Consider the following 25,415-nt stretch of genomic DNA (forward strand, 5'->3'; position numbering starts at 1 on the left):
TGGCTCCCGTCTCTCTTCTCCCTTCTCGCCATCAATCTGCTGCACATCTGCAGATTGCGCACATCATCACCGCCATGCCAAGCCTATATTCTCATTTGCGCAAAATCATCCGTCAATCTGGACCGCCCAGACCCGTCAATCAATAGATCTCCGTGATTCCCACCCGCACAGATGCCCATCATCTCACCTGCTCCCTACCATCGTCTTTGCTCGCGCTCGGCACTCGTCCTGGCTCCATCGACAGGCACCAACGACCGCAGAAAAAAAGAAAAGAAAACCTACCCAAGTCCGCCACCGCCAGCGCTCCCACCATGCCAATCGGTAGGTAGGTACCAACAACCCAGTGCAGACCGCCGCTCCAACGACGACAAGTCATCAATTGCTCCTCCTCCTCCTCCTCCTCCTCCTCCTCCTGATGGGCGGTGAGCAACCCACCGCAGCAGCGGCAAAGCAGAGAGCACGGCACACCGAAAAACACCAGCCAGGCTCGGCGCTCCTCACGGCCACCTTGCTGCCACGCACCTCGCCCTGCTCGCACCACCACCACCACCTCCTCTTCCATTCCTTCATCGCCCATCCCGACTCCCGACTCCCGACTCCCGCCAACTCATCCCTGCGGGCTCCTCGCCAAAATCTTTCCATCCATCCTTCCTTTCGGTCGGTCAACGTCGGCCGCCGGTCGCTCGCCGCCGGCCCCGCGGCCCCGTTAATGCGCCGTTGAAGATCCCCATTTCGCCTTGTCCGCCGTCTGGTCGGCTCACTTCCTCTTTTCCTTCTCGCCGTCTATCTGTTTTCTCCGTGCGTGCGCCCTCTCTCGAGACGAGTCGCCCCCAGCAGCCAGTCGTCCCATCAGTCTCTCGCACCACTTTTCTTTTGCGCCGCTGGTTGTGGTTGCGGTCAGTCAGTCAGTTGGTCAGTAGGTCAGGCTGCTGGTCTGTGAAGGCCCTCGTACTCGCCCGTTCCATCTCAGCCCTACCTACGGATACGTTCCTGAGATCCGCGGCAAAGAAGTAACATCGAAGTGGGTGACAAAAAAAAAAAAAAAACTTCTTTCTTTTCTTTCGTGATCATCGCTCTTCTTTTGCCCGTCGTCGTGTCGTGTCGTGTTGGGCCTGGCTCGCAGCAGCAGGCTGTGAACGAGCCGCACCACCTGGCCCCCGTGGTCGCCCATCACACGGGTCCCAAGCGCCGTTGATGCGCGCCCAAGGAGGGCAGTCAGCGCTGCCTGCCGTGCTCGAAAGATGCTACTTTTAGAAGAAAACGCAATGTTCTACTCCTACACGGCAGCAAGTAGGCAAACTGATAGACAGACGGGCAGGCCGGTGTGCGCCCATGTAGTAGGTGAGCCGATCTCAACCCCTCCGTCCGCGTGTATGCATATAAATATGCGTGCATGCAGGATCGAGCCCGCCAAAAGATGTGCTGCGGCGGCAACGCAGCAGCAGCAGCAGCAGCAGCAGCAGCGCATCTACCTGCACGCTAAATAAATCCCTACACAAGAAGGAAGGTAGGCAGGCAGCGCTCCATTACTAGCAGTGTCAGCCCACCTGCCTACCAGCCTGCCTACCTGCCAACCTGCAACCAGACCTCCCTCCATTCCAACATACACGTGATTCGGCGAAGGCAATGGATGAGACGAGTAAGGTGGTGGGTGGCTACATGAATTACGGCATATCGTTGCGTTCGACTAGCACACACACACACACACACACACACACACACGTACAGAACAAACAGACAGTTTACCAACCAGGTACCAAGGAGGAGGCCGAGATCAATCAATCGACCATGTAGAATCATGCAGCCGTGAAAAGGATAGACCTTCTCGTGTTGTTCATATGCTAGGTGTTTCCTTGCCTGCCTGCGTACTTCCCTACATACCTTGCCACCCCTGTTGGATTTTCTACCATATCTTATGTGTGAGAAACATCATTCGCGCAGTAAAGACATACTTACATACGTTAGTTTTTTTTTTTATAGATGTATATTTACTGCTTACATACACATGGGGCTGAACTAGCTACCTACCTGCCTACCTACCCACCTACCTACCTATTAGCGGGTAGGAGAAAGTGCTATGTGGAGAGTAAAGATGGGGAGGGGAGGAAAGGAAAGGAAAGAAAGAAGAAAAAGGAAAAGTAGGTTTCATTCATCTATATAAATACGAAGGTGAGGTTATTCAGGTGAGGTAGGGTAGCCAACACGAAAGAGGAAGAAGAGGGACGCAGAGGGTAATGGGGGAGGGACGGCGAGATCGAGAAAGGGATTCCCTACTCCTTCCCTCCCCCCCTCCCTTCATCTCCTCCCAGCATAAGCAACGCCCTACTACCTACCCTCCCTCTCTTTCCAAGCTATCTAACCACAGCAGCCACGCCCCGCCTCACAAGTCATCCGAGTCGTAATCCTCGTCGCCGTCCGCCGCCGCGTACAAGCCGCCCGGATAGCGTCTGCCGCGCAAGTCCTGCTCAATGCCGCCTTCGGCTTCAGCATCGAGGTAACCTGGAGTGCGAATGAACCACGTTAGTCCGTCAGGCATCATCAACATCGACATCGACATCGACGCGCGGAATGTGTTTACTCAGGAAAGAAGAAGGGCAACGGGGGGAAAAACTCACCTCTCCCACCAAAAAGACTCAACGCAACAGGCAAAAAGACGAGCGCATGCAGCGCAGCCCAAACCACCAAACTCAACCACACGCGGAAATAGTAGATTTCGAAAATCTTGCTGCGCGTGAAGGCGAGCACCGCGACGCCGAGGAACTTGGTGACGGTGATGCCGCTGAAGACGGAGCCGCCGACGTTGACGAGGGCGGCCCACGCGCGGGCGTCGCGCGCCCGGAACCGCGCCTTGGGGGCGCGCTCGAGCAGGCTGGCCGACGGGAACGTGAAGGCGCGCGCAATGTGCGCGCAGAATTCGACGCCGATGCCCACGCAGATGATGAGGTTGACGAGCGAAACGGCGTTGAGCGAGACGCCGGCGAGGGCCATGGTGCCGGCGATGTCGACGAGGGTCATGACGACTGTGAGGGTGACGACGAGCCCTGTTGCCAGCGACCCTAGGAGCAGTGATGTTACGGCGAAGATGATGGCGAGCGCGGACCCGACGAGGGTTAGAGTGAGACGGACGATGCTGGCGTATTGGTCGAAGAAGATGTAGAATTTGGAGTAGGGGAAGACGGACACGCCGGTGCGCTCGGATATTTGCGATGCAATGCGCCGCGCCGACGCGTAGGCAGAGATAAAGTCCTTTTGGCTGCGCAGCGGCGTGTGCGAGGTGCGGAAGTGCGACGCGGGGATGGTCAGGTTCGAGTTGTCGATGACAAGAGCAGTGCCATAGGCCGCCTTGCCGGCGAGCGGACACTCGCCCATCGTCGGCGCCTTGATCCAGCGCTCGAGGTAGTGGATGAATTCTTGGCCTTCGGGCATGCCCTTGAGCGTGGGGTTCCACGGCGGGTTGCGGTCGGCAAAGCAGGCCTTTTCGTCAAAGGGCCCCTTCTTGTCAACACAGCAGGAATCCAATGACGGGTTGAGCCAGAGGAAGTAGTCGTCGATCCAGCTGGCGGTGGCGTCGGCAATGTATGATGTCTCCGGTCTCTTTCGCTCTTGCTCAAGGGTGTTGGCCAGGGACAGCTCGTTGCAAGTCGAGAAGCGTCCGCAAAGCTCCTGTTGGTGTTGACGCTCCGTGACGTTGACGTCCCGCGTGACAAAGTAGACGGGAGGCCCGACTCCGAAGTAATCGTAAAGATCGTTAAAGTAGTTGATCAGGTACGAATCGCTTGGAATGGCGATCCGCTGGTCAAGACCAAGCTCCATCTTTGGAATCAGGGCCAAGCCCGCGGTGAAGAAACCGAGGAAAATGGTAATGATGGCAACCTTGGCCTTCTTTCCAAGCAATGCCGGGGCATAGACTCTGCGAATGTACTTTTGGAGCGTGCCCTCGTCATCTGCGCCGTATACAACCCCATTGATCACCAGGCCAGGATCCGCTCGTCCAACTCGAAGGCAGGGAATGCAGTCGGCACGGCTTGCTTCCACCCTCTGTTGATTGAGAGCGAGGACAGAGACAAACATGGTCACTTGAAGGAGCGCGTTGATGAAGACAGCGCCAGCAGCATATGCAGCAAAGTTGCGCACCGCTGGCATGCCCACGGCTGCTCCCAGTGCAAAAGCCACGGTTTCAGTCGTGGCAGACAGAAGAATGCTGGGACCCATCCGACCCAATGCCTTGGCCACCCTCTCAGAGACGGTGCCCTCCGCGTGGCTGAGGTTGACTCGCTCGAACTCGTGGACGATGAGGAAAATGTTGTCTACTCCGACGGCGAGGACCAAAAAAGGGATGACCTCGGCAATGATCAAGGTGACCTTGATTCCCGCGGCAGAAAAGAGGCCAACCGAGGCGGACACCGACATGAGGACAATGAGGATTCCCACAACGCCGAGCATAAACTTGGACTGAACGAGGGCATTCGATGGGTTATGCAAGATGGACCGCGCCGTCAAAGTCGTAGAGCCGAGCGCAAGGGAGGCGTAGAGGAACATGATGATGTAGCTCACAACTACAATCTTGGCATCCGTGTTTGTGGACTTGTTCAGCTCTTCCTCCAGGCTGCTCTCGGTGTTGAAAGACACTCGCAGGCCACGCTCTTTGGCTTCATACTGAATGGCGTGGAGTTGACTCGTGAGGCTGTCCTCCCAGAACTCTGCTCTTTCGAGCTCTGCTGTACCTTCAGCGTAGTTGTTGACAACCCAAGTCACAATCAGAGCCTTTGCTTCCAAGACGTCCTTGTTCCAGGCGCCAAACAGCATGTTAGGGTTTAGAGGCTGTTGGAAATCTGGCAGACAGTCGACGGGCGATTCAGCGCAGTCTCGAAGCTGCTTTTCCCAAGTCTCACGCTTAAGGTTGGAGATTTCGCCGCCGAAGTAGCCTGTGACCGACTGAACGACACAGGCGTCTCCCGTAGGCTTGAAGCAGACGTCGTCGAAAGTAACGCCATCATTCGCTAGCAGGCGCTGGACACGTTTCTCAACATCAAACCACCAAACCAGAGTGTCGTAGTTCAAGACTGGGCCAGTCTCGTTTACCAAAAAGGCCTGCTCCGCGCGGTAGAATGGTCCAAAATTGTCATCAAAAAAGGTCTTTTCCCGAGCAGCATCCGAGTCGGGCGAAACCCACAGGCGCACGGGGTCTCGCTCGACTGTAAACCTGAGCCAGCCAAGACTGAGTAGTCCCACAATCAAGACACTTATGAAAATAGTCATAGCTGGGAATTCTGCAGCGATGAAGCCCAGCCGACCGAACAGCCTGTCGCAAAGGCTGTTGAGGTGATAACTCCTCGTTGGAGTCTCCAGTATTCCAGCTGCACGCACGACATCGCCTTCGTCCTCATCATCCCGGGGCTCGATATCCTGAAGCAGGCGCATGCGCTCCTGCTTGTTCTTTTCGTGCCGTTTGACAGCAATATGTCCGGTGACGGCAGTGATTAGAAGCAAGATGAAGACTGAATAGACGATGATGACTGCAAAGGAGAGACAGGGCAACAGGCCCACTGTGCATTCCTGGTCTTCCTTGACCTCTGGGAGCGCAGGACAAACCGAAGGGCAATCGACGCAGGCGCAGCGGTAACTCGGGTCCGTATCGTTGCAAAACTTGGGTTCCTTGTCCATTGGATGCATGCCTGGAAAGCGATCGGGGCTTGGATTTGGAAAGTTCATTTGAAAAGGGCTGCCGAGGAATTTCTTGTCTCCTAGAAACTTGAGCAGTTGGGTGTAGTTCTTGGCTCCACCTCCGATAAGGTCCATGGCATTTCCATTCGTTGCGCCCACCTTGACGTCCTTGCAACTCTCGTAAAATCCAACACCGTAGGATCCTGTTACCAGATGGTCCAGCTCCGTGACGAGAAGCTTTCCGCTTTTGGGCTGTGTTTTTGTGACATTTACAAAGAGTGACTGGTCCGGCGAGCAGGTAAATGTGCAAAAGAGATTGAAAAAGTTCGTCTTGCAGGCCGGGCAAGATGATATGAGGGACTCGGCCCGCTTGAGGTTTGTTTGGAGCGCGTCCAACTGTGGTGGGCATTAGCCAACTCTTGAGACCTTGCGATGCGCAGACCTACTTGCTCGTCTTCACAGCACACGTCCGTATCCTTCCACTGGTCGCCACATATCGAGACCAGCTTTTCCCTCACGTCCGGTTTTGGCGTCTTGGCCAGTCCATTATCTGGACATGGCAGCTGCGGGCTCAAGAAGCCTTGGCTGCCACATTGGCCTCGGATGGCACATCGGCCTTTCTCATGTTTCAGTGTGAGCCCATCGTCTGCGACCAGGCCCTCTACAGCCAGCGGTGCGGCCAGCAGCAGTGTGACCAGTCGCAAACAGCCTCCCCAGCGTCCCCCCATGGCGGCGATGTCGGCCTTCTACGCGGTGGTGGCGGCAGGCTGGCAAGTCGACTCGGAGGGCCTTGTGGATGGATGGGTTTGTTGGGAAATGAGGGCGGCGAGGCTGCGGATGGGGTCGCGATGTCGATGTCCAAGTGTTGGGTTGGCTTGAAGATGAGGGCGAGAGATCAAACCGGGACGACTGTAGGTACCCGTCCGACTGGGGTCACGTCAGACGGCGTCTGTGCCAAGGCGTGGTTCTGGGATGGAGGCGGGCGTGAGGCGCGAGCTTCCTGGAGGTCGCCGGCCCGCAAGCCGCTCCATCCGTGTGGCTGGTGGGGAACGTCCCGAATGGAACCTATGCTACATTGCCTGGTACTCCCCTGCTCATGATGTCACGCCCGGCACCTCAACATCATCACCAAAATCATATTTCCACAAGCTACCTTGCTACCTCCATTTCTTCACCTACAGTACAGGGGGAATATTCTTTTCCGTCAACCGTAACCACCATTGCACGCTCATAATCTTCCAGTCCCGCGAAGAGATTGCCAGCTGTCCCGGCGCATGAAGAAAAAAAGCCACGAAAGAAAAGCTACTCTATGGACCAGCTGCGAGTGAAAAGTCCTATCCTAGCTTCCTTGCGCCCATCACCTTGAACAGATCAAAGACTCGCACTGAAACCCCATGCAAGCGCCAGGGGACGGGATTGAAGGCAAACGGGAGCATCAACACAAGAAGCTCTCAAGACTCGCCAACGGCCACTTTACTAGTCGCCACCAGCAGGAGCCGCGGCGGGAGAACCACTCGGTCCGTCCCTGTTGAAGCCACGGCCGCGGCCGCGACCCCTTTCGCCTCCTCGACCACCGCGACCTCCGCGGAAGCCTCCACGACCACGGCCACCTTCGCTGTCGCTGGCACCGCCGCTGCGGTAACCACTGCCCTGGACACCGCCCTTGGGGGCCCAGTTGCTTTGGTTTGGGCGTCTGTAGATGCGCGCAAACGGCTTGTTGGGCTTTGCACTGGTGTATTCAGGGTCCATGCGGTTCAGAATGGCTTGCAGGTCCTCTGACGGGTCAAAGTGAGCAGTAAGTCCACCGCTTGGACCCTTGGCCTTGTCGAAGCGCGTGATCCTGGCTCTGTCCTCCTCAGCAAGAAGATTCTTGGCATCCTCTTCGGTACCCGCGTTTGTGATGAACAATCCGTGGATTGGCGGCCGGGCAGTGGGCTCGGGTTTTTGCGTGCTAGGCTCGGCAGGTTTGTCCGAGGTGGACGTGCCGTTTTGCTTGGACTCCGTAGGGGCCTGCTTCTCAGCAGCTTGCGTGGACGGAGTGTTTGCGTTGCTGGGAGTCGCTGCGGGCTTAGGAGTTGCAGGCTTTAGGGGGACGTTCGGGGTGACGGGCGCGGGCGAGCGAGCAGGCTGCGTACCCGGTTTCGTCTGTTGAGCGGCGTTGGGGCCTGTAGGCGCTGGGCGCGCTTGTTGGGCAGACTGGGACACAGGAGCCTGTGCAGGCTGCGCAGGCGCGCCAGCTTGAGGGATGGCTGCAGGCTGCGGCTGAGCGGGATTGACCTTGCCACCACGGTGGGCAAAGTTGAAGCCCTGGGCACGCATCTCCGTGCCGATCCTCCCCTGATCAATGTCCAGAACAAGCCAGCCGTAGGCTGCATCAGCCAAGTTGAAGTTCCACATGTTCTTGAAGGCGCTCTCGTCGATTTGGCCCGTCGCGGGGCCGACGTGACCACCGAATGGATTGCCTCCATTGGCAATGGTGGGCATCTTCTCGACGACATCCAAGGCGAGCTTCAAGAGCTGCTGCTGGCTTGGATTTTCGGCGACAGCGGGCTCAACCTCGCCCTTGACAGTCTCCCATACGTCGTTGAACGAGGCACGGGATGCCGCGAGCTTACCGCGGTAGTGGTCGAGGGTCGGATTGACGCTGAATTCATTGTACGAGCTGCCGTAGCGGAAGTGAAGACCAGCCGAAATCGAAAAGTCGGCCTTGAGCGTGACCGAGAGTTGATTCAATAGGCCTTCGCGCGCAGGAGAGGCGTGGGTGACGAAAATGCGCGTCTCGGTTGGGTCATATACTCGGTTTGCAGTGTCGACGAGCTCGCCCATCTGGAGGAGAGTGGTCCACATGGTTCCCTGTCCACCAGCAATGGTGGTTCTGCCCTCACCGTTGTCGAACAGCTTGTGCATGACGACAGCACCGCCCAGACCCAAGAGACGAAGCTTGATGCCGCCAGCCTCCACGAGGCGTGAGTGTGCCTCATCAATGATGTGTAGGTTGTTGATCTTGTATTCGCCCGAGCGCAGCTTCTCGAGAACCTGGACATCCTCGCATGCACCCCAAACGGTGTAGACCGGGATCTTCAAGCTGTACGTGCCGTTGAGGAAGTCGGGTAGTTCGGACAGCTTCAGACCTTCACGGACGTAGCGTTCACGTAGAGAAGACTGTGCCGAGGCGGGCGTTTGTGCGATGGAGTTTTTGACAGCCGATGACAGCAGCGGAGAGTATTGGGCGACGTGACGGAGGGTCCTGCGGCGAGACAATGTCAGCAGGAAGCTTCTGCCACGATGTTTAGGACAACATACTTTTCGGCAATGCGATCAAGCGAGCGCTCATCATAGAAGCCAAAGTCACCAGTGTGGATTATAGCATCTGCTCTGGCCTGCTCCGCCAGGTCATTCAAAGACCTGAGATTGCCTGTAGCGCTGTCAGCAATTTTTTTTGCCGCGCGGTTAAGAGCTACCCAGGCACCAGCTTACCGCGCACATCAGCGATGCAAAGAACCCTTGAGCTCTGCGTTTGTATCACGCGTCCGTTGTTGGGGAGTAGTGGAGCCGCGCCGGGTACAGGACCGCTGGAGGCTGGGCCACCATTGGGAAGGAATGCGGCATTGTATGCGCGCGGTTGGTTTGGAGCTTGCTGCAGGTTCAGGATTGTCAGCGAGGTCGGGTAGGAGGAGAACTGAGGCGCGTTCAAAGCGGAGGCACGTACCGTGGCCATGAGGGCGAAGCACTGCAAGGCGGAGGAGGATGGGTGAGGTGTCGGGGGTGAAGCTGGTCGTGGAACGCGTCCGGAGGCTGAGGAACGAGGATATGAAGATGATGACAAGACGTCTGCAGGCGTGGACTGGAGGAGAAGAGGTGAGAAGATGGAGCCGAGATATGGCACGACGACGTGAGCTGCAGCAGAGATGTTTGGAGGGGATCTGGACGTTGGTTTGCTGTACTGGCGGAAAGAGCGACTCGGCCTAAACCTTTTTGGGCACCGCGCCTGTCAGGTTGGCGATTCAGCACACGTCAAGCCAGCGGATCCCACTCCATCGCCACCACAACCACCACCACGCGCCACATTCTGCACACATGTTCAGTATGCTTTGCTCGATCAAGCTGAGGCCACAGTTTCCCCACGCAAACCAATCACATAATTCATTGTGTGATGACTAGAGCCTACCCGACTCGTGCAGCTGGCAAAACAAATTCAGAATTGAAACCACAAACTATACGAGTATCGACGTTGGGGCACAAGGGGATTCAACCAGACTGATTTTAGAATGTTCACTCCAATGGATAGGACAGGTTGTTTTTCGATTCCTGGGTCGTATACAGAAAACTCAAAATCCGTGCTAGCTTTAAGCTTATACATGTGCCGACACCCCCAAGCTCTCCATAGCTCTCATATTCGCTTGGGAATGTTTGCAGAAGCGTGAGGTGCAATCAATCCACTTCGTGCCCTCTCGCGGTTTGATTGTCCATGGAAGTCGACCTGAAATCCCAGTAGTCGAGGTATTGGGTTGGTCTCGGGCATGCTCTTTTGTAGTGTCAAAAGATGGGTGCCAGTTGGTCTTGAAACAACCAAAGCATTTGAGCTAGGATCTTACTTAAAATGCTCGAACATTCTGAAGAAGAAATGCAAGGGATGCCATTGCGCGCACACAGACACGGGAGTCCGAGAAAAGGCAAACTCGATGGTACAAAATCCACGCATTCCCACAATCCGACTCTTTCATGAGGACAACTTCATGCTCCTCGATACGAATTTTACAACGATGCCAGTCTACGCGAAACAATCAATTGCTGACCGCCATGAGCATCGCGCGACTCGGACCACCACCTCCTCAAGCAAAGCCGGACCCTTCACGTGGCTTGCGCGCTGATCCCTGCCAATTTTCTGCCCGTGGCCACCGCCTCAGAAAAAAGTATGGCAGGGCTCCCCCACAACGTGCATTTTATTTTTGCTCGTGGTCTCCGACTCCCTCTCTCAATTTTTGGTGATACCCCTTTCTTTTCTGCTGTCTGGTCTGGTCAATTGCCGCGAACATGGACCACCAGCAGTTTGTCCAGCTCCTCGAGAGCTTGATGCAGCGTAAGTCTGCTGCCGCCCGACCACCCGCAACGTTACTGACTCTTCTCAACAGCCGACACGGAGCGCGTCAAGGCCGCGACCGCTGCTCTCAACAAGGACTACTACAAATCCCCCGAGTCCCTCAACCTCCTGCTCCAGATCCTCGTCTCCTCCGAATCTTCCCAGGGATTGCGCCAGCTTGCTGCCGTCGAGGCGAGGAAGCTAGTTGGAAAGCACTGGGCTCAGTTCCCCGCCGACCAGAAGCCTCACATCCGCAATGGCCTGCTCGAGTCCACCATGAACGAGGAAAACACCCTCGTCCGCCACTCTTCTGCCCGCGTCATCGCCGCCATGGCCAAGATCGACCTCGATGATGGACAATGGACTGATCTGCCTCAGACCCTGCAGCAGGCCGCGGCAAGCCAATTCGTGCGCCACCGCGAAGTTGCCGTCTTCATGATTTACACTTTGGTCGAGACCATGGGTGACATGTTTTCGGAGAACTTTGCCGAGCTCTTCACCCTGCTCAGCAAGACCATTCAGGACCAGGAGAGCTTGGAGGTTCGCGTCAACACCATGCTTGCTCTCAGCCGTGTGGCCATGCTGTTGGACCCCGAAGAGGACGAGCACTCGTTGAAGCTCTTCGAGGAGATTCTTCCCCACATGGTTGCAGTCCTCCAGGCCACCATCGACGCCGGCGCCGAGGACCAGGCCATGCAAGCCTTTGAAGTCTTCCAGACCCTGCTTGGCTGCGAATCTGCTCTCCTCAACAAGCATTTCGAGGACTTGGTCAACTTTATGAACCAGGTCGGCGCCAACACCAACTACGATGACGACATTCGTTCCCAGGCCCTTGCCTTCCTCATGCAGTGTGTCCGCTTCCGCAAGCTCAAGGTTCAGGGCAAGAAGCTCGGCGAGAAGCTCACCATCACCGCTCTTCACATTGTCACTGAACTCGGCGATCTTTCCAGCGAGGACGAGGAGGTCACTCCCGCTCGCTCCGCTCTGGGTTTGCTCGATGTCCTCTCCCAGAGCCTGCCCCCGAATCAGGTCATTGTTCCTCTTCTCCACGCCATGGGCAACTACGTCAACAACAGCAACCCCGACTACAGGCGCGCCGGTATTCTTTCCCTGGGCATGTGCGTCGAGGGTGCTCCCGACTTCATCGCTACTCAGCTCGGCGAGATCCTTCCCCTGGCGCTTCGTCTCCTGGAAGACCCCGAGGTCAAGGTTCGCGCTGCTGCGCTGAACGGCGTTGCCCGATTGGCCGACGACCTGGCCGAGGAGATGGCCAAGGAGCACGCGAGCCTCTTCCCTGCGCTCGTCAAGAATCTCGACATGGCTCAGGCCGCAGCCCAAGGCGCAGAAAAGGACCGCGCGCTTGAAATTGTCAGAGGCAGCTGCAACGCCATCGATTCGTTGATTGAAGGCCTTGAAGAGGAGGACGCGACCAAGTACGTCACTGAGCTCGTGCCCAGATTTCAACAGCTCTTCAATCATGAAGACTACAAGACCCAGATTGCTTCCATTGGCGCAACCGGCTCTGTGGCCGCTGCCGCTGGTGGAGCCTTCCTGCCCTTTTTCGTCTCCACCATGCAGACTCTCGCACCCTTCGTTCAGCTTAAGAACAGCCAGGATGAGCTGGAGCTGCGTGGTGTCGCCTGCGATTCTATAGGAAAGATCGCCGGTGCAGTTGGCCCCCAACCTTTCAAGGACTACGTCAACGACCTGATGGCGGCTTCGGAAGAGGCCCTCAACCTCGACCACCCCCGCCTGCGTGAGACTAGCTACATCCTCTGGAGCACCATGGCCAAGGTCTACGAGGAAGAGTTTGAGCCTTACCTCAACGGTGTCGTTCAAGGTCTCATCAAGTGCCTTGAGCAGGACGAGACTGACCTCGACTTGTCTCTTGGCGAGGACGCGAAGGACCTTATCGGCCAGGAAGTCACGATTGCTGGCCAAAAGGTCAAGGTTGCCAGCGCTGGTGACGATGACGAGGACGACGAGGTCGTTGACGAAGACGATGAAGATGACGACGACTGGGACGACCTCAACGCCGTCACTGCCGTTGCCATGGAAAAGGAAATTGCCGTTGAGGTCGTCGGAGACGTTATTTCGTCTACTCGCGAAAAGTTCCTCCCCTACCTTGAGCAGACGATTGACATCGTCCTCAAGATGGTCCACCACGCCTACGAGGGTGTTCGCAAGTCTGCCATTGGCACGCTTTGGCGCTCTTACGCCACTCTCTGGGGTATGGCAGAGGGCCGCGGCATGGCCAAGTGGCAACCTGGAATCCCTCTCAAGACACAGCCCACCGAAGAGCTTGTCAAGCTTGGCCAAGCCTCTATGACTGCCACTCTCGAGATTCTCGAGGACGAGATGGACCGGTAAGACGATAATTTCCCTTGCCCAATCTCTGAAAGGATGACAATACTTCGTTGTTACCCAGCTCACTCTGACGCACAAGTTGCGGTTGAAGTGAAAGCGATTCTGTTTCTGATCACACCCCTCACACAACCTTTGTTCCTCCACGCGGGTTGATCAAAGCTGACGTTCAATAGGGCCACCGTGACCGACGTTCTCCGCGACTTGGGCGCTACCCTCAAGCTCACTGGCCCGGCCATCCTGGTCAACCAAAATGGCATTGTCATTCCTCAGCTCACCCAGCACCTCATCTCCATCCTGACCAAGCGTCACGCGTGCCAGCAGGATCTCGGCGATGAGCTCGAGGAGATTCTCGATGAGTCGTCCGAGTACGACTGGCTCGTCATCGAGGTCGCTCTTGACTGCGTGACTTGCCTGTCGGCTGCGTTGGGAGAGGACTTTGCCGAGCTCTGGAAGATTTTCGAGAAGCCCGTCATGAAGTACGCCAGTGGCCAAGAGTCCTTTGAGCGTAGCAACGCCGTCGGCTCCATTGCAGACTGCATTGGCAACATGAAGGGCGCCGTCACCGAATTCACGCCTACCCTCATGAAGCTGATTGTCCACCGTCTGTCGGACGAAGACCCCGAGACCAGGTCCAACGCTGCCTACGCTGCTGGCTTGCTCTGTGAAAAGTCGAACAATGAGCAGCTCGTTGTTGAGAATTATAACACCATTTTCAGCAAACTCGAGCCTATGCTCCACGATCAGCAGCAGGCTCGTATGCTCGACAATGCCGCTGGCTGCATCAGCCGTATGATCATCAGGCACCCTAGCCGCGTCCCTCTCGGCCAGGTCCTTCCTCGTCTCGTAGAGCTGCTCCCTCTCAGGGAGGACTTTGACGAGAACCCACCCGTCTACCGCATGCTGATTACTCTCTGTAAGCCAAACCTAACGTCCTGTAATGGCAAAAACTAACGCTTCCACAGACGAGCACCAGGAGCCCACCATCCAACAGCTGACGCCCCAGCTGATGCAAGTCTTTGAGAAAGTGCTCGGCCCCCCTCAAGAGCAGCTGGAAGAAGAGACACGTACTGCACTCGTGTCGCTCGTCCAGATGCTGCAGGGCAACTAAAAAATGGTGCCGTCGTACCTATGATGATTGAATTTGGCTTGTTTCGTTTTGATACCACAATCGCTGCGCTGGGAGGATGAGCAGAATGAAGACATAATGATCGACCGAAAAGTTGGGATACCACGGCGTGAGTCGGACAGAAGGGGTTTCATTTGTTCTAGAGTTAGAGTTGAGACACAGGGTGGCTTTTTTTGCATGATCAGTAAACCGTCTCCGTAGAACAGCCCAAACATTTGGATTTGTTGCAGCTGATTTTAAGCAAATGCTCGCGTGATGCTGGTGATGCATGGTTGGTGTTGCGGGTGGGAGCTGGGACCGGTACGTACCGTTGCTAGCAGGCCGGGGGCCGTTGGCCACACGGTCATCCTTGCAAACTCCAGACCAAAGTTTAAAGCATTCTCGCCCTCACCTTTCACCACGAGCCATCCATTCCTGTCGTATCGCCCCGTGGAACTCTAACCAGAGTTCGCCTATACCAACATTCAATACACCCTTACGACAATGCTTGCGTCGCGTTGGGCCACCCCGCCAGCAGCAGACTCGGCGAAGCCCGATGCCGCGCAACCGCAACACCAAACATCACCATCACCACCCTCGCAGGAGCCTGCAGAGACGACCGACGCCCTCTCCTCGACGCGTGACGGATACATTGCGACTGAGAATGCCCCCCTCGAGCAACCGACCCCGCAACACGCACCGTCCTCCATTTTTGCGAACACGACGGCCGCCGCCGCACTAGACGCGTCGCTGAGCAGCAACAACTTCGCCGCGGCACCGGCTCCAGCCGCCGACGCGCCCGCCGTCTACAGCCTCGACCCCATGGCGGACGAATTCGCGCAGACGCGTGAGGACGACGACCTGTTCGACGACGACTTTACGCCTGTCGCCGAGCCCGTTGTCGAGGTCGACCTGACGCCCGTCCCGGTCGTCGACGACGACGTGACCGACTCGCCGTCCGATGTCGCTACCGCTTCGCCGGTTAACCTTGGTGATAACACAGAAGCCCACCACCATGCCTCGGGCCCCGTTGACGCGGTGCCACGGCCGCCGCCCACGGGACCAAGTGCGGGCGCACGCGGCGCGAGAGACGGCGGGTTCCGTGGACGGGGCCGTGGGAATCACAGAGGGGCGAGGGGTGGCGCGCGAGGAGGAGCGCCTACGGGTGGGCCCGGTGGGTTGGCTGGGTCGCGGTTTGCACCCAGTGCGCCGGCCAATGGCGCTGAGAACAAGGAAAAGGAGGTTGTTCAAGGCAGTGGGAGTGCAGAGGTTCAGGGAGAACAGCAAGGCACGACAGACGGACAGGAAGGAGAAAAGAAGGATGCCGCTGGTAAAGCTGTCAGGAAGGAGGGCGCAGTGAGAGGTGACAGAAGCGCAACGGGTGGCATCAAGAAGGTGAGTACGCTTGAATTACTTTCCGTTTCCCGCTCTACAGTCCCAAGTCCCTACAAGCACACTGACTTTCTGCAAAGGAGCGCCTCACCGAAGAGCAACTTGCAGCCCGCATGTCCGCTATCAAACTCAAAAACGAATCCCTAATAGCCGCTCACGCACGCGCCGAAGCCGACCTTGCGCAGTACCAAAAGCGCGAAGCAGAGGCCGCCGCAAAAGCAGCCCAGCGCGCCAAAGCCGAGCGCCAGAACCGCCAAGTCATGATGGGCGAGCGCGAGCGCAACAGGATGCGGAAGCTCAACGCGGTGAACGGGCGCGAGTGGGACCTCGACAAGGAAGAGGGCTTCGGCGGGACGGAGCGCGGTGCCAGAGGCGCGCGCAGAGGAGCGCATGGCGGGGTCGTGGGGAGTCGCGGCGCGGGTGGTGAAGCAGAAGTCGACCAGCAGCCGGCGTCATCAGACAATCATGACAGATCTCACGCGCCGCAGCATAGTGGCGGCAGAGGCGGACGCGGTGGCCGCCGTGGAGGAGGCAGACGCGCTTCTGGTGGCGGCGGCGGCGGCAATCACGTACCATCAACATCGACAAGCGCGCCGCAATCCGTCCCTACGGCTGCAGACTTCCCCGAACTCCCGGTGTCAAATAACGCCACCGCTGCTGCTCAATCATCGAAGACAGACAACACGGCGGCAGCGGCAGCAGCAGCAGCGGCGCCGCAACTCTCTTTCCCGAATTCCAAAGAGACTACAACCAATGGCACTACCGCTGCCAACGATCGTCCAGCCGCGCAGAAGGAGGTCAAAACCACGGAGCAGACCGACGCAAGCAAGAAAGCAGAAGACAAGGTGGATGACAAGGCGGAGGAGAAGCGTCCAGATCCGCCCGCGCGCATGGAGAGCTTCGGCATCTCGGAGCTCAAGGGGACGAGTTGGGCGGACCAAGTCGATGGAGAGGAGTAGGCTTGGGTGAGTGACGCATCGCTTGCTCGCTTCTGTTGTCGAGAGGAAAGAGAAAGAGAAGGTGTAGATGGCACGGCGCAGCAGCGCGAAGAGACGACTCGTTGGGTAAAAACGCAAGACAAAGACGAAGCATGAGCACAAGCTTCGAATGGGAGAGGAGAGGAGGAGATGAGAGCAAAAGAAGAGAAAAGAAGAGAAGAGAAGAGAAGAGAAGAACAGTGCGGGAAGGAATCAGTCACTGTTCAACTTTTGGTTTTTCCATCTTGCTTGCGTCAGGGGTTGGTTGGTTGGTTGGTTGGATAGGTCTATTCAGTTGGTCTTTTGCCCGCCCGTCCCCCTTCATCTTCCTCTTTCCTCTATCCACTTTCCTCTACCCGTCTGTCTGTCTTTCTCGGTCCCATTGTACTGTACTACTACTACCGCCTCGAACTTGACATGGTCTACTGTGTTCAATTAGTTTGAGGCGAGGCGAGGCGAGGCGATGCGACTTGTTTTTGAAATGGGTGGGTGGGTGGACGCTGGGCCGTTGATTTGGGTCGCTTTGGTCGAGTTGGATGAGTTGGATGAGTTGGATTAGGTTGGATTGCCGTGCCGCCGTGCCGTCGCCGTCTTATCACTTCCTACATACATGGCTGTGTGTCGAGTAGTTCGCAGACAAGAAAAAAAAGCAACAAGCGAACCAGACCATTTTCCCACGTCATTGAACGCTTTCCCGTCCTTGACTGCGCCTGCTGCTGTGCAGATGAAGTAGTGCTCCAGCGGCGAATGTGACTCAAACTTCAACTCGAACCGGAACCGGAACCGGGAAATAAAGATGAGGGATCCACGGCGAGTATTTTAATGACTTACCTACCTAACTACCTATCCATCCCATCTTTTCCGTTTCTCCTTTCCCTTTTTCACGCCAGCGGAAAGAAAGAGAGAGAAGTGAGTGAGCTGTGAATAGCGGCGCAGTGGTTCATCACCCCCCTTTCATGACTGATTGACTAGCTCGGTGTAAGATTTCGCCACTCTTCCCATCTATATACTAGCATCACCACTTTCCCTCATCTCTCTCTTTCTGAATCGACGTGTTGGCGTGTAGGTAGGTCCGCGTGCATTTGGACTGAATGTGTGGAAGTGCTGACTTGAGTAACAGAACCCCTTTTCTTATAGTTGTAGTAAAGATGAGGTACGTCATTGGCTTCCTACGCAGGTTGACATCGGAGTAGGGTTGGTTTATCGCCTTGAGTGACGGGATGTAGAGAGCGTGTTATTTTCTTGCACAGCTTTATACGCGCACCTCAAATTTACATGTACTACTTACTTAGTCCTCCCCCTTTCTTTCCCGTCAGTCCTTTCTTTCTCGTTCTACCTCTTCCTCTCTCTACCATCGTAGTCGTGCCTTGGGCTTTGTTTCCTCCTGACACGAAACCTCTTTCCCACGGATGAAGTTACGTAAAAGCCTCTCTCCGTCCATCCCATCTCGTTCCTACTTACCTACCCATCGATCCATCCAACACGACACAAACCGCGTCACATTACATCATGGCCATCAACCAGAGCAACATAACCTACCTACCTCCCCGCCCACCCGTTGCACAACCTTGTTTTACTCCCCCTATCCTGACCCTACCCTGCACCTATCTATGTTATGTCCCCGTCGCGTTTCCCTCCTTCCCTATTTTCATGTTTCATACAGCTCGCTCGGATTAGATGCGAAGCGAGAGAAGGAAGTGAAACGGGTAGACGGACGGGTGGACGGGTGTGTAGGGCACGCAGGCAGGCTGGTTGGTTGGTTGGTTGGGGTGGTGGCTGGTGGAGGGTAGAGTGTGTATGAGTAGGTGGGTAAGTAAGTAGGTAAGTAGGTAGCTAGGCATCTATCTATTAAGCGAGGGATCACGGCCATCACCATCACCATCACCATCAGGGGGTAGGTAGTTGGGGCGGTGTGGCGCTGGTGGTGGTGTGGTGGTGGGGGAGGGTGGTGCGTGCGTGCAAAAGTGCGGGGGTGGGGTAAGGAGCGTCGCATCGAAAGGGAGTGTGTGCGCGCGCTCACGGCATAGATTGTAGAGAGGTTCGTGCTTTGCTTGCTTGCTTGCTTTTCCGGTGGTTTGGCATAGACAATGGACAGACAGACGGATAGACGGATGGCTGTTCGGCTGGCTGGCTGGCTGGCTGGCTGGGTAAGTATGCAGACGTCCAGGTTCTCCTGTCTTGTGCGCTTGGGGAGAAAGGAGCTGCGTTGTGCTCTGCAGCTGCTTACTGTAGCATGACTCTCTCTTCTTCCTTCAGGTTTTCGGAGCTTGTTGCATGGGTTGTTGGACAGTTCGACGGCCGATCAATTCGCTGCGCTGCGTTGTGGGCGCTGGACAAGACGAGACGAGACGAAAAAAGGCAAGAGGAGATGGCGGGACAGAGAGACTATCGCCAACGGACGAATGAGACGGTGTCAAAAGGGTGCGATTACACAAATAGCGATGTGTGCCGTTGCGTCCGTGTACCACCAGCATTTGCGCATACTGTACTGTACATACAAACCTAGGTTCATAACTGCTATCGTGACCAGCCACAGCACGATGACAGCAGTGGGTGGTGGTTGCGATACTGCAGTGATGACGAGAAGAATGAGAAAGCTTCATCATCGTCTTGCAGCAGCACCACCACCACCAACATCCATCCATCCATCCCTCCCGCATGGTGATCGACGGCCAAGGCCCCAACGATGCCCGCCCGCCGGCGGCGCCGAGGACTGGAGAAAATGGATAGCTCGGACAAGCTTAACTCTCTTTCTCGTATAGCGATGCTTGAACGGAGGAGAAAAAGGGAGGGATGCACCGCAGCACACTTTAGCGGCAGGGAGTGCCGTCGTCGATCACCATGATCCGCCATCCGGTCCGGCGCGCGGGCGGGCGGATTGAGAATTTTTGACTTTCGCTCAGTTCAGCCCTTCAGCCCTCCGTGTGTGTCTCCGTTTGGCGAGAGCTCAGATGCTGCTGCTGCTAGCCACCACGATTCATGGTCTACGCGGGGCGGGCCCCTAGTCTTGCTTGCGGTAAGGCTGGCTGCCACACCCCACCCCTCGCACGGCACCCAGCCTAATAGCTGGCTGCGGCGGTGCTCGGTGCTTAACTGGACGACGGGGGCACTGCTCAAGAAAGGAAGGCCAAGATCCGGTCAGTCGGTCGAGCGTCGGCGCGCCGCCTTGCCCTCGTAAAGTCAAAATCGACCGCAGCTGTTGATGGATGGATGGATGCCGCTCGCTGTATGTGCTCACTCACCGCTTCCTCAACAACACCTGCCTAACCGCCAGCCTGGCGGCCAGCGTGCATGCCTGGCCGCTTCGACGTCGTCGTGATCGAGGGAGACGGTGGCTCGAGCCGATGTCGTCCGGAGCGAGAGCCGCTTGCACGGCATAGTCAGTTCCGCTGTGGACAAGGCGTAGGTTTTTCCCGCTGTTATTGTCTTGTTGTTGTTGGGGTCATTGCTTCTGCATCCGGGCCAGCCCAACCGCCTGCCTCTGTTTCGTTGCTCCTCTTCCTGTTCCCGGCCGGCGGGCTTAATTCTTCTGTTGTTGTTTCGGGTTGATTATTGGCTCGCGGGGCGTATTTGCTGTAACAGCATGCAAGCAAGCAAGCAAGCAAGCAACGGCGGCCGCGGCGGCAATGTCCGTCCGTCGCTGTGGTCTTCTTCAATCTGCAAACCGTTATGGGAACATGGAGTCCCTGACGCGGCGGCGCAGCACCGCCACTTTGCAGCCACGGTTCTGCTGCGCGCCTGTTGCCGCTGAGTACTCCTATAATTGATCCAGTTAATGGCGAGATCGGGACACCGCCGCAGCATGTACATTGCGGCACATTTTCAACGGTTGTTAGTCCTCATCTCGAAAATCGGCGCCTGCGTCTCAACAACCGATATTGACTGCGCGCGCGACGATGGCCAGAATTATTACCGAGGAGAAGGAGCAGCGGCGGCGGCAGCGGCGTGGGGGAGGCAGTTTGTGCGTCTCGTCTCGTCGCGCCTTCACCAACAGAGTTCAGGCATCCAGATCTGTGTTTCGATGGATCGATGCAAAACGGGGCTTCCCTTTTGCTGCTCATGGCACCAAGCGCTCTCTTCTCTCTATCTCCTCTCCCTCGGCTGAGAAGGTAGTGGAAGGCGAGCTCCATGCAAGCAAGTGGCAGTCTGCGTCGATGCTGCTGCTCTTTGCCATCAAACTACGTCTCGAGGCCGCGAGCGAGCTGCGCGTGTTTTATGATCATCCTTGTCCTTGGTTTGAGCTGAGACCGGCCGCAAGAGCTTCCAGCTCCGCAGCCTGGCTGGATGTTGAGTCCAGCCAGTTGCATCCTCGAAGCGGCATGATTGGTGCGTTTGGCGCCAGCGGGTGGTCGACGTGGCGGCGACTGTGTCATGGATAAGTATGCATTCTGGGACATGTGAAAAAGTCGGAGGAACGAAAAAAGAAGACGTGACGGACAGAAATCTGCCGTCGCGCAGCCGGTGGTCTGAGAAGCGTTGGCCTGGCAGTAGTAGCTCTGCCAAACCGCAAAGAAGCAAAATTCAAAAAGATGCAACGGCCGTCGGAAAAGGGACACCCCAGCAGTTGGAATGGAGCAGGGAACTGGCAAGTTTGCAGTCGGTGGCTGGAGCGACGCTAGAGACGGACGGAGCGTAGTTCGACGGCGCGCGGAAAAGGCTGCACCGCACTGATGCCTTTCTCCATGATTATTTCCCCCCTTCCCATCCGTGGCTGGGACTTGGACACACGCTGAGACTCGGGCTTCTTGGCCATTACAATGTTCAGTATGTGGTGCGTGACGAGACCACAAGCTCTACTAGCCAGAGTCACTTGTCCAGCAGCGCGGCACGAGCTCCACCCACGAGGTCCGGGTAGGCAGGTCATGTCCAGCCATTCTTCACTCACCGCTCCGATCTCTTCTCCTCCTTCCCTCTCCTTCGCATTTTGCGTTCCTTTCTCCGTTCCTCCCTGCAAGACGCCGTTCGACGTTGATGCAGATGGGATGTACGTCCATCCGCCCGTGTTCGGGACCCGGCCGCCCCGTCGCGGTCTGTCTGCTGCAGGTGATGGCTGTCGCTATGCGGGCTGGCCGCATGCGTGCGTGCCGTTCGTTCCCTCTGCAACGCGAGTGAGCGAGTGAGCGAGCCAGCCATCCAGCCAGCCAATCGCAGTTGCAGCCAGCAGTTGAGAAAAATGCGGAGAACCAATATGCCAGCAATCATCTGATTGGTCGATTGGTCGAGAGCAGACGTGCAGAAAGTATTGGATGCATCCATGGAAGAGCGAACGTACAGTATGTGTGCACGCTGTAAGTGTCTCTCGTGTATTGACGGCGTCGTAAAAAATGCGCGTGGCTAAATAGGGACATTATTACCCGTATGGTACGTCCGGTCCGACTGGACGCACTTCCCGAAGAGGAAGCAACGCAGAAGACAAGAGGCGCGAGGCTGTTTTGGCTGGCAAGGCTGACCCATTTCGACGTCATCCAGCCTTGTTCTGCTTCATTTTGCCTGCTCACTTGAAAAAGCAGATTCGGAGTGGGAGGAGATGAGGAAAGAGATCCGCCAATACGAATTTCGACAGCCGACGTCATTGGTCGGGTATACAGATGACGAGCCATCACTGCTGCTGCTGCTGCTGCTGCTGCTGCTGCACCACACACATAGGTTGCCTCGACGACTTTTGACGGATGAACAGACAGACGGAAGACGACGCTGGCGACGGCAGAAACATGTGGCTCGACATGCGTACGTGGGTCCAAGAGATGGCACAACCGCCCAGGCAGTACAGGACGCACCTCATGGCATGAGCCACTCGCTCAGTCAGTCTGTCCCACATGCCGCCATCATAATCATCAGTCCACCCATCCTTCTCTTCTCTGCGCTCTGCGCTGCGCTGCGTCATGTCTGGACATCAACTTGTCTGTTCCTGCGACATGCAGCCAGCCAACCGAGAGCGCGCGACCTGAGAGACCCAAACACCAAGACACGTACCTAGAGAACTCGAGTGACACAGAGAGAGGGGGTACGTACCATCGCATAGCTGTCGCCATCCACGTCCACGTAGGTAGGTACCAGCAACAGCAGCAGCCAGCCCAGACATGGCGTGCAGGCGCCCAGCCCCGGCGCAGCGGAGACAATGCGAACCACATCGAAGATGATGGGGTGGGCAATTGTTGTCGTGCTTTGTGTAACTAGCAGACCAACCGACCGGGCAGCCAGGCAGGCAGGCAGGCAGCGCGCGTGGTGCAACGTGACGCTGCCGCAGCCGCCGCGAGCAAACAGGTAACCAAAGCTTCCACGCAAGCTGCCGACCTCACTTCACCTCTTCCGCTTTCTCTACTGGGACCGTACCGCCCGCACGCCGTGTGTAGCGCGCTACGCGCGCCGCCGCCGCGAGACGCGTCGAGATCCACATGTGTCTGTTTGTCAGTATGTCTGTCTGCATGTCTGCACAAGCAGCAGCAGCTGCTGCTGCTGCACCAACGCCCATAGAAAAAGACTCCAAAGAACAACTGCGACATAGACGTAACGATGGGACTCGAAAGACCGAACGGCGACAAGAAAGGAAAACAAACAGTGGCGCGCGCGGGATGCGATGTGACGAGGAGGGGGCGGCGACAAAAGGCAAAACGCACCCACGCACAAGAAAAAGGAACGAAGGGTTGCGGGCGGGCGTCGATAATCAGGTGGGTGGTATGGGTGGATGATGACCATGGCTTGAAAGGAACCGAATGTGGACAGCAATCATCAGTCAAACCCCAAATGAGATGGAAAAAAAAAAGAAAAAAAAAAAAGAACCCCACCACCACCAACACTCCTATTACCTCTGTAACGCAGAAAAAGGCGAGGCGTGATGACGGGCGAAAGGTGCAGGTACGTGCAGTGGGTCGCAGTGGTACGGTAGGTAGGTACCTAGCCGTGATAGTGGCTTTGGCGTGGGTCGTAAGTAGTGGCAGCGGGAGGGAGCAACCAAGCATTCGTGCGCGACTAGTTGGTTGGCTGGTTGAGGTGGATAGTTAGCTGGCCGGGCGCGCATATCTTTCTCCGTTAGTGAGCCCGTCGTTGCGAATGTAAACTTCTCCAGAAAAAAAAAAAAAAAAAAAAAGCATGGCCGGTTTTGCAGACAGATAGATAGATGGATAGAGATGGACGGGATGGATGGATGGATGGATGGAAGCAGCGGGCAGCAGCCCAGCTCAGGGCAGAGCGAGCGGCCTTCGCCTTCAACGCAAACTCCGATCCGAGCAAAGAACAAAAAGCAAAACTTCGCCATCCCCTTTCTGGCCACACGATAGCCACCATACATACCTATTTGTCTGTCTGTGTGCGAGGTGGATAGGTACTGTACATACAGAGCGCGCGGCGCATTTAGGGCATGGATGCGTGGTCGGTTGCCGCCGCACCAACTAGGCCCGGCATACCTTACCATCCATCCATCCATCCATCCATCCATCCATCCATCTAGTGAGCAAAGCAGCCCAACAAGACGCGGGAGCGAAGCTTTCATTCGATGGACGGACGGACCGCGCGAACCCCCCGCGTCAGTCGGTGCTTTTTCTTTATTTCTTGCCAGAGAGAGGCTTGCTACTGGCCGATGGCTGGCTGGCTTTGCGAGACGACGGATTTGCTTTCTTCGTGCGTTGCAGCGCTCTGCATCCATCCATGCGTTTTTGCGGTGGTGGTGCTGCCGTTTATCCGCTTGACCGTCCGTCCATCTATCTATCGGCCGTTACGAGACTTGTGCGTGCACACTCACACGAGAAAGGAAAGTCGGCAAGTTTCTTTTTCAAAATCTGTAGATAGATGGTCTGGATAATTGGTCGTATGAAGTGAGTACGTAGACAAGGTAGAGTGGGTAAGGAAGCCGCAAGCAAGCAAAGACCAGCCATGTCTAGGAAACTTTTGCACAAGAGCTGGTGTGCTGCTGCCGCCCAGAACCAACCTCATCAAATCCCATGCTCATGCGCCAACCTCTCACCATCTTGTTCTGTCAGGCAGGCAGGCAGTCCTGAAAAGGTCCAAAGCAAAGCAGAGCCAAGTCAAGCCATGCGCCTCTCTCCTGAAGCCTCCTCTTAGATATCCGTCTCTTGTCCGCCCCCAACCACAAAAAAGTCACAGCCTTCGATCCTTCTCTTGGCGTATGCATGAATGCTCCCGGTTGCCTGCTTCATAATCTGCCTGCTGATCCATCTCTCGCACCCATTCGCCATCTCTTTCTCTCAAAGGCAGCAAAAATAAAGAAAAGCCAAGTCCAAAGCGTCTAAAGGAGGTCGGACTAAGATCAGCAAGAAGAAAAACGCCCATGCGTGATATCAATCGCCGTGCTTGCTCTGCACACTCGCACGGTCGACATGCCTGTACATCATGTCCTAGCTTTGCCGAGCCACATCATCAACTGGTGTACCAACCAAGTGGATTCAAACCAGTCGTTCGCTTGCGAGCCGGCCATCAGGAATGGGGGGGACAAAAATTCGATCCAATCGTTCCGTTGACGAGAAGCGTTTGTTGGCGAGGGGGACGAAAGGAAAGCCCAGACCAAAGACCAAGGAAAGATGCTTGACCGTAAAGAACCACGTTCCTTGTGCGGCAAGGGAAAAAAAAAAAAAAAAAAAAAAAAAAGGAAAGTCGTGCGTAGATCGGCAGACCGGTAAATGTGCAAATGGTGCCAGCCAGCCAGCCAGCCTGACTGAGCCACACCCGACCCGGGATGTGCCCGCTGCAAGGATATTTACGGTTGTGATCCCCGCTGTCCGACCGGTTTTGGGTAGCGGGGGGATGACACAGGGATGATGCGTGTGCGCCTGCTGCTGTGTCGTTGTCGAGCGTAAGAGGTAGGTTGGTAGTGTCG

The 25,415-nt window shown here is 56.4% G+C and overlaps 6 protein-coding genes across 6 annotated transcripts; 3 read left to right on the forward strand and 3 right to left on the reverse strand.

Annotated features, from left to right (window-relative positions):
• Positions 1-1,961: 1,961 nt before the first annotated feature.
• IWZ02DRAFT_466453 (niemann-pick C1 protein precursor) lies at positions 1,962-6,627 on the reverse strand. The gene is made up of 3 exons (XM_066768504.1): positions 6,111-6,627; positions 2,616-6,060; positions 1,962-2,499 (listed from the first exon to the last, which is right to left on the reverse strand). The coding sequence occupies exons 1-3, from the start codon at positions 6,390-6,392 to the stop codon at positions 2,381-2,383; spliced, it is 3,846 nt and encodes a 1,281-aa protein (XP_066617422.1). The 5' UTR covers positions 6,393-6,627; the 3' UTR covers positions 1,962-2,380.
• Positions 6,628-6,787: 160 nt separating this feature from the next.
• IWZ02DRAFT_486151 (ser/Thr protein phosphatase family protein) lies at positions 6,788-9,643 on the reverse strand. The gene is made up of 4 exons (XM_066769239.1): positions 9,374-9,643; positions 9,142-9,301; positions 8,968-9,079; positions 6,788-8,911 (listed from the first exon to the last, which is right to left on the reverse strand). The coding sequence occupies exons 1-4, from the start codon at positions 9,380-9,382 to the stop codon at positions 7,141-7,143; spliced, it is 2,052 nt and encodes a 683-aa protein (XP_066617423.1). The 5' UTR covers positions 9,383-9,643; the 3' UTR covers positions 6,788-7,140.
• Positions 9,644-10,622: 979 nt separating this feature from the next.
• On the forward strand, positions 10,623-14,467 carry IWZ02DRAFT_503557 (karyopherin Kap123). Its single transcript, XM_066770339.1, has 4 exons — positions 10,623-10,744; positions 10,797-13,110; positions 13,285-14,024; positions 14,074-14,467. The coding sequence occupies exons 1-4, from the start codon at positions 10,699-10,701 to the stop codon at positions 14,217-14,219; spliced, it is 3,246 nt and encodes a 1,081-aa protein (XP_066617424.1). The 5' UTR covers positions 10,623-10,698; the 3' UTR covers positions 14,220-14,467.
• A 253-nt stretch (positions 14,468-14,720) lies between these two features.
• IWZ02DRAFT_437965 (uncharacterized protein) lies at positions 14,721-16,567 on the forward strand (the record flags this gene model as incomplete). The annotated part of the gene is made up of 2 exons (XM_066766684.1): positions 14,721-15,611; positions 15,689-16,567. The coding sequence occupies 2 exons, from the start codon at positions 14,721-14,723 to the stop codon at positions 16,565-16,567; spliced, it is 1,770 nt and encodes a 589-aa protein (XP_066617425.1).
• A 5,409-nt stretch (positions 16,568-21,976) lies between these two features.
• IWZ02DRAFT_165856 (uncharacterized protein) lies at positions 21,977-22,771 on the forward strand. The gene has a single exon (XM_066762133.1). The coding sequence runs from the start codon at positions 22,113-22,115 to the stop codon at positions 22,560-22,562; it is 450 nt and encodes a 149-aa protein (XP_066617426.1). The 5' UTR covers positions 21,977-22,112; the 3' UTR covers positions 22,563-22,771.
• A 559-nt stretch (positions 22,772-23,330) lies between these two features.
• Positions 23,331-24,548, reverse strand: IWZ02DRAFT_166027 (uncharacterized protein). Its single transcript, XM_066762135.1, has one exon. The coding sequence runs from the start codon at positions 24,225-24,227 to the stop codon at positions 23,388-23,390; it is 840 nt and encodes a 279-aa protein (XP_066617427.1). The 5' UTR covers positions 24,228-24,548; the 3' UTR covers positions 23,331-23,387.
• Positions 24,549-25,415: the final 867 nt, after the last annotated feature.

Source organism: Phyllosticta citriasiana (genome assembly GCF_038021145.1).
Source record: "Phyllosticta citriasiana strain CBS 120426 chromosome Unknown IWZ02scaffold_27, whole genome shotgun sequence".
In the NCBI taxonomy this organism is placed as follows: domain Eukaryota; kingdom Fungi; phylum Ascomycota; class Dothideomycetes; order Botryosphaeriales; family Phyllostictaceae; genus Phyllosticta; species Phyllosticta citriasiana.